The sequence below is a fragment of the Hordeum vulgare genome, chromosome 2H, assembly GCF_904849725.1.
Source record: "Hordeum vulgare subsp. vulgare chromosome 2H, MorexV3_pseudomolecules_assembly, whole genome shotgun sequence".
In the NCBI taxonomy this organism is placed as follows: Eukaryota; Viridiplantae; Streptophyta; class Magnoliopsida; order Poales; family Poaceae; genus Hordeum; species Hordeum vulgare.
In genome coordinates, this window is record NC_058519.1 from 490341480 (window position 1) to 490352931 (window position 11452).

Sequence of the window (11452 nt, forward strand, 5' to 3'; positions counted from 1 at the left end):
CGACACGACGAGATGCGCTTCTATCCCTGACGAGGCCCTCGTGCCAAATTGAGGATAGGGTCGCATCTTGGGCGTGACAAACGAGCATGTCCATTCCCTTAAGAGGCAGCATGAGATGTTATCCATGGCCAAGGAAGACGTTGCAGCCTAGGAGGCCCGTCTAGCGGAGCGCAAAGCACATCTGGACGCCAGAGAGGCGGAAATCTCCTCCCGGGAAGAGGCCCTCGAACTTTCCCTCCATGATAAGGACGAGGAGTTGGAGGCCAGCATTCTGCAACGCACCAAGGAGCCAGAGCACGGCCACAAAGCTGCTCTTGACGCGCTCTCCTCGACTTCGGCTACCCAGTTGAAGAAGGTGCCCGACGAGCTTGCTGTCGCGGCTACTGCCAAGACCAATCTGGAGGCCTAGTTGAGCACACTGATGGAGGAGCTTGCCATAAATGATAAGGAAATCAAGGCCTTCGAATAAGAAGCGTGAAAAGTGCAAACCACGCTGGAAGAGGCGCAATCACATCTTTCTTCCAAGAGCCAAAGCCTCAACGTTGCAAACCATACCATTTCCGGTTTGCAATCCAAACTAGCCTCATTGGAGAAGAACGTTGAATTTGTCGGTGCTCGAGAGAAGCTGTTGAAGACGGACCTAACCAATGCCCAAACTATCCACAGGGAAGCAGAATACAAGCTGAAGAACCATATTGAACAACGCAACCTCTGGATCAAGAGCATGGTTGACATCACTGAGCGCCTCACCACCCAGCTCGTGAGCATGAACATGAAGAGTCGGGCATTCTCCGTCAGCCAGTCTGAAGTCACAAGCGTCAAGCTGACACTCTTCTGTGAGGTCTTGATTGAGGGGTTGAAGACGTATGAGCATGATAGGGTTGCCTGCTTCGCCGACGAGTCCTGGAAGCTAGCTCGTGATGCCCTCTTCATGGTCTTGAGCAACGTCGCCTTCTTCCACTCGGAGGTCGACCTCTCCGACGGTTTCAAGAAGCTTCCGCTGGGTGCCGATGTCTCTGTTGCAGCCCAGAAGGCGCGTCCTCTTGCCGACGCGGTCCTCGCAGTCTCAAGGGTCCAGGGAGGCTGCCGGAGTTAGCTTTGATCCACTCGTGCCATCGTGTTGTCCTGTACTTAAGATGCAATATGTATCTCGTATCAGAACATGCACTATCCTTGCCTTTTGCTAAACTAGTGTCTTTATGTAATCGTATGTAATCCCATTTACTTTCCTTCTGGTATTCGTATGGCTACTTTCTTTGTGCGCTCTGGTTGCCCGCCAACAACGTGTTGCCGCGATTGCCTTGAGGAACGGGTCCTTAGCATTCTGCTCGCAAGGACACGCTGTAGGCGAGTTTTTCCTCATTGGTCTTTGATGCTACCGCGGGTTTCATTGAACAGGCTCAAAACAAAACAGGGGCGCGATCACGAAGACAACGAGGTTCCATTACATGCCAGATTCACCATGCCAGTTCCGCTTGACGAGGTTATCTTTAGTTAAAAATGACCCCTTTCCGAAGATACCCCGTAAAATATCTTTATTTTTAGTGGAACCTTCATGCGTCATATTTTTCTGTTATTATCGACTGACACTTCAGCCTATGTCAGCGCCCTATACATGAAATCCACTGAGAATTTTCCATTCTCACATAGATTTCAATGGAACTCATCTAAACTTTGTGACAGCTGAACCAAGCCGCTGTTAGTAAAGGGTGAAAAACAGGCAAAGTAAACTACAGTACCAAGAGAACGGTCTTAAAAAAGCTACTGCGAGATCAATGACAGGGAAGAGCCACGGCTCACCTCAGCACCAAGAGACCAATACAAAAAGAAGAAAACATGCATCGATAGCCTGCCTTGCTTGCAAGGCAAGGTACATGCCTTATGCCATCCCCACCATACACATGTGTATCAGTGTATGTACAATCTCACGACAAATATGATGGCCTGCACTGCAGCCAACAATCCTTTGCAGCTGACACAAAGATGGGAGAGAACAAACCGACCAAAAGGTTTCCACACGCACAAAATCTAATTCAATACTGGTGCCAAAGCTGATGAGGAGTTTGTGCATAAAGTTGTTGCCATTTGCCATGCCTGATGCCTCGCACAAATAAAAGAAAAGGAGGAAAAGCAATGAGCACACCTGCTGCTGGAATCTATAGAGGCAGCATCATGGTGCCTTGCCTGTCACTGTTCCCCCTTTCCGTTCATGTCTGGCGTGTGGGCCAGCGGATTTCTGGTAGTCAGGTCAGCAGTAGGTGCCACCAGTCACCGTGGAAAGGGATCCCGGCGAACTTCTGCCGATGCTGCTGCAAAAACCAACGCCCACCGGCAGGCATGTGGCAGCAACAAACGAGGCGCCTCCCACCGACGTGTGGACTGTGGACAGCCAGACAGTGTGTTCAGAAGCAACGGCATTTCCTTTGGCTGGCCATGAATACTGAGATTCAGATTTCAGTGCCATGTCGGCATCATTTTGTTCAGAGATCGCTATGGATAACATGCTACTCTACTACCGACAAGGTGTTGCGGTCCAAGTTACAGGAGGTGCAGATGAGAAGAACCACACGGTGAAGCAAGAGAGAAAGAGAACATGTACTGACAAGGAGAGGATTGTTTTTGTTACACAAAGATCACAAGCTGCCAAAATGAAACCCACTCAACTGCTGATAGGGAATCAACTCTTTACAATAGACATATCAGATTGATTATTCCATGATCCAATGAAGCAGCACCTTTCATGAGAAATAACAACACGTACAAGAAAATTGTGCATGGTCTGCTGATTTTGCTTCTCAGTGTGACTTGCGGAGATTGGGGAACAGCCCATGGATATGCTCCGGCATGAGATCGTGCCTGGTGAGAATCCCAACGATAGGAAATCTCTGCATTGAAACAAGAAGAAAAAACTGTTAACACCCTCTAATTGGCGATATATTATAAATAAAATACAGCTGCAGTATGAACTTCATATCATGCAAGCAAAGAATGTGGAATACAATATTTAAGGATCTAAAGTATGTATGGATATTATGGAGATAGAGAGGTCTCACCCCTGGGGTCTTTGGCACAACCAGCAGGTGTCTTAGCCCTAGTGCCCTGAACAGGACTGCGGCCTTTGCAAGCGACATTGTTTCGACCACCGTGTACGGCGAAGTGTTTGTGATTGGATGGAGATCGACGTACATCTCCATTTCTTCCTCAGTGAAATCTAGGTCCTCGATTTTCATACCTTTCCCGGAACCAGGCTTTGCAAAGTCAAATGCACCAAACCTTCTTAGCACAAAGCTACCACTTGTTTTCACCTTCTCCTTCATGAAGTTCCTTCCATTCAGAAGAACCAACAGATGTGATCTAAGCACGAGCCCAACCAGCTCCGGAGCTTCTGATACAGGCGGCTCATCGACCACTGGAAACCCGTTGTGGCCCGTGATCCTTAACGCATGAACAATGTTGCCCACCTTCTCAACACCCGAAAAGGAGATGAGTGGCCCAGACACAACATCACTAGCTACCAAGTGCCTCATGTACGGTTCAGCATGAGCCTCCATGAATGGCAAGCCTTTCATCACCACAATCTGATCATACACCCCTTTGTTGAAGCAATCGGCTATGGTCTTTGATATCAGGAGGACGAGCATGACCAAAGGGAGCATATGGAGCTCATTTGTGAGCTCCAGAAGGATCACGCAGACTGACACCGTCATTCTCATTGTTCCACCAAGGAAAGATGCGGCACCCAGCAGTGCAAAGAGGCCAGGGTCGATATCAGACATGGGACCAAGAAGTGTCCCCACAATGCGTCCATATGTAGCGCCGGCAAGTATTACCGGGATAAAGAGACCAGATGGGACAGCAATGCCATATGTCACGAGACCAAGGCAGTAGATAGCGATGAAGAACACGAAAAGGCTAGACATGTGGAACTCATTTTCGGTACCACGGCTGAAGAGATTGCGGATGGCATCGTCATTTGTGTTGAAGAAGAGTGATGCCAGACCATTGTAATGACCAGGCGGGCACTGGAAGCTCTTGAAATTTCCAGAGCGGCCAATGGTGGGGCATTCCTCCATTGAACCAACAGGGCACGGAGAGCATGCAGCAAGCCAAGGGAGCCCATAGGAGCACGCCGAAGTGATGATCGATATTGTGATGGTGAGAAGGATCTTGGATGGGGCACCTCTCCTGCATGGAAGCATGACAATGTAAATGAGGTTTTCTTTCAAACTGGGAGATAAATTGGCAAAAGTACATGAATGTACACTTACTCATTGATAATACTGTAGACACGAAGAATCCTATCCAAGAGAAAGTTAAAAAGGCCTCCGAAGACGCCACCAATTACTCCAAGAATAATAATCGCAATGAGATCTTGGGTACCATATGATGGGATGTTCGAGCTAAGATCAAACATAATCAACCCTCCTTGCCCAAAGAGACCACATTTTCCTTTACGACAGAACTCAATCAGGGCCCTCAACACTACAGCAACAACAGCAGTTGTAAAGAATGTTCTCCATAGAAGAGCACTTCGCCACCTGAATAAACAAAAGCAGAACCTTATAGTCATGGGAAAAGCTAAAAAGAAACACAATAAAGTGAACACGTTCACATAACAATCATATTAACCATGCACGGTTGTGAAACAGAAGCAGTACATTCGTATTATTTAACAACCTATTTCCACATTCACTAGGACACATAAGGTTTACAAACCCATCCAATCAATAGCTTCTTCCACATTCAAAATATATGGAAAATTATAGATGTGAATAAGATTTTAATTTTTTTATCTGGAATGTTATTTCACCTGAAGACCAACTCGAATTCGATAAATCAATAAATATAATATTTTGTCGCTATATGTCAAATTAATTGGACAATTTTCTTGAAAAAGTGCAAAATTGATGTTTCATTAGGTAAGCTCAAATTGCAAACTAGCAGTTATGCAGATATCCAATTCGGCCAAATTGAGTTTGTATTCGCCTTTTCATATGGATCAAATATCATTTGACCACTATCCAATTTGCTTTCAACCCCAGACCATGTACTTCTTCCACAAAGAGGATCGTCCATTTTAACTAATTGCCTTATCAGCATACTAACTTGTGGTCTGTAACATTTTAATATCAGGTTTAGGTTGTGGAAGTTAGTAAATTATTACATACCCAGTGCCAGTGTCGATGGCAAGGCAGGTATTTTTTTATTATTCGATTTGTACTTTCAAAGTGGTAACTAGAAACACGGTTACAAAAAACTTAGAGCACAACTGACAAGATTATCATCTACATTAAGGTACGAATGAACAGCTTGAGAAGGGAAAGAGGTGCCACCATGATGCTGCTTCCTCCAGAGCAAAGAGTACACCACCAACAGGTGCACGAAATGCGGCTGCCACTCCAGCTGCTGCACCACATGTAATCAAATCTCGTCTATCCCTGTCATTCTTGAAATATTTCAGCCAATTCCATGTGAGATGGTACTTGCGTGATCCCCCCTGACCAAGCAAGTTGGCAATGCATGCCCCTGTATGCACCATGGGACCTTCTTTCCCAAGTACAAATCCACCTGAAACTCCAAGTATTGAACCAAATATCTGCACCGTAATTGAAGAAAGTTATGAGAACAACGTAATTTGACTCTGCATACAATTAGAAACAACTGTTTGTATTGGTCCAATGATTTGCCAGCTAGTTATACTCCACCACTTTATTCTGAAGCTATCAACCATATGTGCTTTTTCGCAACAAAAAAAAAAGCTGCAGCTGAATCATTTTTCTCTTCAGAGTTCCATATAATGACAAGCTCTGGAAAGTAGTGGGTTGCCTTTGGCATCACAAATCTGAAGAAGTCTCAACACTGATACCATAGGATTTTTCTGAAGTTTCCGAAAAAACTAAAACGGAGAAATAATAATGATGAGTGTCCTCATGTAACAGATGTATTGTCTGGAATAGCCTACATGCTACAGCCATAAGAGAAAGGATGCTGCAGAGTTTCAACTATAGATTAATTTTCCAAGTTTTTTTATTTCTGTAGCAGATAGGATTTTGCTTATTATACAAAGGACTGTAAGCAGAAGTTTAGGAAAATCACCACAGCTGGAACGAAATCAAGGATGGTACCATACAATCTCTGACTGCCCGCCGAAAATTCTGAAACCTAATACCTCCAAAGACAAACTTATACTCCTTGTTTGAGATATCAAAACGTCGTTATTTCCTTTCCTATACTACCTAGCAGCACTGAAAATGTAACATAGGTTCTGTGACAGGCATGCAAATCATTTCAAAGGTAAGGATGAAAATTCCAACAATGATCCAGATAAGCTAGCATTTACCATAATGTAGGTATTACTGAAAACGTAATAGAAGCACGAGTCTGAGTTAAATCTTACCTTCACAAAGAGTGTGCTGGGAGCTAAAATAGAGTAAGCATCAACTCCATTAAGATATGCTTTAACTTCAGGGATACCAGACCCAGCAGCAGCTGGTGCTATGTAAGCGCATAGTGCTGCAGCAGTGGCTCCTAAGAATAGATTGCAGCCTCCATATGCCAGAAATGCTGTGAAGTACCTGCACTGGAAGCAGCACGCAATCGACAACTTCACATTACTCCATTGCTGCAAATCAAACAGTATTGGGAAACAACATAATATATTTAAACTACACCTTATGGTAAAACAGCAAAAGCACCGGAGTGAAGCTTTACCTCTTCTGGAGCATAAGATCACCTGTGAGCACCAATTTGAATCCAGCAATATTCTCGACTGCAAGGTTGTTGAAGAAGCCAACAAGTCCAGTCAACAAGCCAATAAGAAGAACTAATGCCCATTTCAGAACAACATACTGAAATATCTGATTCTTCTTTCTCGATCGCCAGTCTTGCTTGAAAAGATCATTCTCCACAATCCTGAAACACACAGCACAGAGTTTTCAGAGCGCGAGTAATGAAACATGCCTACTGAAGTATACGGTATTACCATGTGCACTTTACATACTACATTATTTGTTTCCCTTCAGAATTCAATCGTCTACTTGCTTACAACGTCATTGCAAAAACTTGTGCAGTCGCCCTTTTAAATCTTTCTTGATATATTAGGTTTGCACAAGCAGTCAGTGAATAAGCATCTAAATTCATCATAACTTTGATATTTACTACTCCCGATTTCGCTCCCTATTCTAAATTTCATCTTAGTAGAATATATGAACATATTACTCCTTGTTAGTTTTGGGATTACATCTCCCCATTTTCCACCCTTTTCTTCAATAAAAGCTTTGTGCAATTGACTCCACACTTGATAAATATATACTGTATATAGCAAGTGTTCCTCGAAGTACATTCCTAGGACTGCTTAAAAAACCTGGCGTTTCAGATAAGGAACCTTACAATCATCAGTTATTCAGTTGAAAATAATAATAACAATCGGTTCGTCTCCTGGCTCATGCCAATCTCCATTCAGCACTTACGTGGCAGTGGAAAGACGAGCCTCGAGTTAACTAATTAACTTTACATATTATCCGAATTCTTTGAAAAGTACTACTGCCAAAAACATTTAATATTTTTGATATGTATTCCCTCCATACCTAAATAATTGTAGTTGGAGAAAACTACGGAAGTAGTTAGTAATACTATACCAGACAAGAAAGGCACGTGAAGGATCATACTTTCTAGTAGAGGATAACGTATTCCCCTGGGAAATTGGGTAGAAGATGCTAACGAACTTTCTAGTGTCCAAGTCAAACATTGAAAGTGGAGACGGGGAGGGGGGACGGCTTACTCGTAGTCGAGGCTCTCGATGGCGAAGACGTTGGCGCCGACGATGGCGATCTGGGAGGTGGTGTTCATGGTGCGCTTCCGCATCAGCGGCTCCCGCGGGCCGTCGTCGTCGTACCGCAGCAGCGCGTCGGACGAGGCGTACCTCCCGGCGCCGCGCCACCCGCCGCCGTCCATGCTCTCGATGTCGTAGTTGAAGCTGCTTTCCCGCTCCGGCATCGGCGGCGGCGGCGGGTGCTGGTTGGAATGCGGCGCGTGGTCGCCGTCCATTCTCCTCTCCCTTTGCTGCTTGCTGACGCCTGCCTCCTCTCCTCTCCTCTCCTCTCCTCGGGTCCCTGCGCTTTATGGGAGGCGCGTGAGCTACAGAAATGGAAGTGAATGATAGCGCCAAAACACAATAAATAAATACAGATAAAAGGAAGGGCACGGGAGAAATCGTACTACCAGCAGCAGCGCTTGTAAAATCCAAATAATCTGGGAAAAGAGGAAAAATCTTACCACTAGATCCGTGTGGAGCACACGTGTTCCACGTGACACTTACAGCGACTCTACAGCGAATCCTTTGATTTTTCTTTCTGGTGGAATTTATTTCTTTTGTTCTGCTGCGGGGAGAAGAAGAAATTTTCCGAGACTGACGGGGCAGGAAATGTGAGGATTCTGGCGCTGGCGAACCAGCGAGAGCCAGCGCAGCAGCGACGTGAGACAGCGGACGAGCGCTGCGCACGCCGGCCTACGGGAAGCGAGGCCGACGAAAATGGCGGGGGAGCCTTTCACGTGAGTGCGTGCACCACGTGGTTTCTCCCAACCTACTTTTTTTTTTTTTTGAGATGTTCTCACAACCTACCTACTCGTACCCCGGCCGGTCCTACCTAATTATCAGGTGCTCTCTGGCAAGTGATAACAAACGGAAAAGAAGAGAAAATGTGTTTTTTTTATAGACAAATAAGAGAAAATATGTGAAGTGGAGCTGACGGACCGCCACGGCCCGGTGTCCACCGGTGGGCCCGCCTAGCTTGCCGGTGATATTCGGTGCAGGCGAGAGGTACACTATTCATTCAGATAAAGACGCCGACGCCGACGCCGACGCCGTCTGTCTCTTCTACGGATCTGGTTTCGCGCCAAACCGAAATCAAGTCGACCGGAGTTAATGGCGGCGACATGGGCTGAGATCACTGGTTCCCTGCTACGACAGCGTCACGCACGCACGCACATCTCGCCGTCCCCAAGCAGGTGCCAAAGCCATTTTCGACACCCCGTGTTTAAGCTAACACGGAAGAGTCTCAATCAAAGAGTCCTGAAAACAGGGTCAAATTGGCAACCATCCACCACGTACGTACGTACGCACGCACGCATCCAGACCAACCCAACCCAGCAGCTGATTCCCAACTGCTGCACGTGTAAAGGCGGTGGATTCCCGGCTTCCACGGGACGAATCGGGTTCGAGATCTTTTGGCCGCCCGGAAAACAAGAAGAGGGGTTCGAGTCCGCACGTCGCGGCCAGCTTTGCCGCCCCCCTCACGGCTCATCTCATCATTGTTAACTCGATCCTGATGTAAGATAACCCATTCCAACTGGATTCTATATTGTTACCTTTCCGGATCGATCAATCAGCGGACTCACTGCTCCATTCATCTTTATCCTTCCCACATGTGAACAAGAGGACAAGAAGAGTCGCTCAAAAGTAATCGCATCCTCTCTCTTTTTAATTGCACTATTCCCTCCGTTCCAAATTAAATGTCACACATTTAATAATAAATTAATATAAATTTTATATAGAGCAACGATACTTATTTTAAGACGGATGGAATACTATATACTACGAAATTCTCTTTCTTTTTAATTCTAATACTCCTAAGTCTTTTTAAAATTTCATTACGGATTACATACGAATGTATATAAATATATTTTATTAAAATATAGTTCATTCATTTTATTTCATATATACTCCCTCTGTCTCAAAATAAGTGCCTCAACTCTATTATAATTTTGTACTAAAATTAGTACAAACTTGAGACACTTATTTTGGGACAGAGGGAGTAGTTCATAGTGATTTTTTTTAAATATGTTTAAAATTGGAGAGAGTACTGTATAATACGAACTCAGCTAATCCATTGCATGCAGAGTAGTTAATTAAATTACGCTACTGGGTTTCGGCTTATTGCTGGTTAGTATTGAATCGATTCGTGTTATATCACATTCTGCTCAGCTGAGTAGTGTAATACATGTTGGAAAGAGTTCGGTTTCAAGGTTCAAATGAACAGGGCAACGGAATGCTACCAAAAAGGGCACTAATGTACAGCTTGCAGAAGGTACGTGTATCAATGATTCAATGTGTACTCGTATAGAGCCAGCAACAGAACGAGTTCTATTACATGGTCTAGCACTTATGATCTCGAGTTCTAGACCATGATGATACATAGCTGGGATGTCTCCTGGAGAGAGAAAACGAGACCATGCAGTTTTCTTTCTTGTTCAAAATTTGTTGTGCTCCATACGCTTTCCTATCACAACTTGACGTGTGCACGAGGACAACCGAGAGGCTCACCGTGTGGCTGCCACGTCGGGATCGAGCCTGGCCTTGCGTTTCCTTGTCGTTGAGACAAGCCTAGCTGATCAAATTAAGCGGCACTAGTTCTTGCTGAACGTACGTAGCAGCAGTACTTCTCTGGCCTGCAAGTGTTCTACGCCCTTCGCGCTAGCTAATTAGAAAGAGTAGCAGCATCTAGGTACCGCTCTTCTCCTCTGAGAACCAATCGGGGATGAACGTGCTCGCTCTATCAATATCGAGAAGCAACGGAAAGCTTGGACGGGAAACGAGAAAGAAAGGAATGCAAATCAACAAGCGGCTCAAGATGGAGCTCGAGATTACCTGACGGCCCTGAATCCCCCTGCGCCTGCTGTGCTCCTCTCGTGATCAAGAGCGGCCTCCTCCCCTGGGAAACGCCGACGGAGACGGAAATGGAAGAGTACGAGTCCCGCAAGGCACAGGGCGTACGGAAAACGGAAGGCCGTGGAAAAAGTGGAGGGAGGGAGGGAGGTAGAAGAAGGAGGCGGGCGGGACAAGTCAGGTGGCGGTATAAAAGAAAGAGACGCTAGAGACGAGGGCGAGATCCAGAGGCGCGCCCATTGGCTGCCGGGGGCGTTTCCCTCGATTAATATAATACTACTCCGTGTATATACGGAGTAGTATGTGGTTGCATGAAATGGCGGATCGGGATGCCTTCCTTCCCTTCCGACGCACTCGATCGCGGCTTTATCCGGGGCCGGCTCATCGGCCCTCCCAATCATGGCGCGGACGTGGGATCTGGTCTGCGCTGGCTCGGGGAACGTGTCCCTCGTGGCGCCGGCGGGGCCCGCGGCCAGCGCGGACACGTGGGACGGCTGATCGCCAGGTGGACTGGACGGCTGCGATCGGCCCTGACCTCACCTTACCTGCGATTTCGTTCTTTCGCTGTTTCTCGTCGGTGCCGTCTCTTCTTTTCTGGCATTTCCTCTGCTTCATTCATAATTGTCTGTGGTGCTTTTCTTTCTGAACCTAGTACTAGATTGGTCGGCTTGATGGGTTCTGAGCTACGACTGTGCTTGCCGACCACCGGTACCGGGGCATCGTCGTCATAGGTACGTCGTGCATCACGGGCGGCCTCGTTGATAATTAACCCGATGGGTTGCATGCATC

General features: G+C 46.2%; 1 protein-coding gene across 3 annotated transcripts; it reads right to left on the reverse strand.

Annotated features, from left to right (window-relative positions):
- Positions 1–2577: 2577 nt before the first annotated feature.
- On the reverse strand, positions 2578–10997 carry LOC123426799 (chloride channel protein CLC-c-like). 3 transcript variants are annotated; one of them, XM_045110688.1, is made up of 8 exons: positions 10646–10997; positions 7781–8111; positions 6712–6912; positions 6398–6575; positions 5334–5596; positions 4269–4538; positions 3054–4185; positions 2578–2885 (listed from the first exon to the last, which is right to left on the reverse strand). In XM_045110688.1, the coding sequence occupies exons 2-8, from the start codon at positions 8044–8046 to the stop codon at positions 2796–2798; spliced, it is 2400 nt and encodes a 799-aa protein (XP_044966623.1). In that variant the 5' UTR covers positions 8047–8111; positions 10646–10997; the 3' UTR covers positions 2578–2795. The 3 variants fall into 3 exon arrangements, with proteins under 3 accessions (XP_044966623.1, XP_044966624.1, XP_044966625.1); XM_045110689.1 differs by having other exon boundaries at positions 7781–8136; positions 10646–10916; XM_045110690.1 differs by lacking the exon at positions 10646–10997 and adding an exon at positions 8275–9427.
- Between the last annotated feature and the right edge of the window lie 455 nt (positions 10998–11452).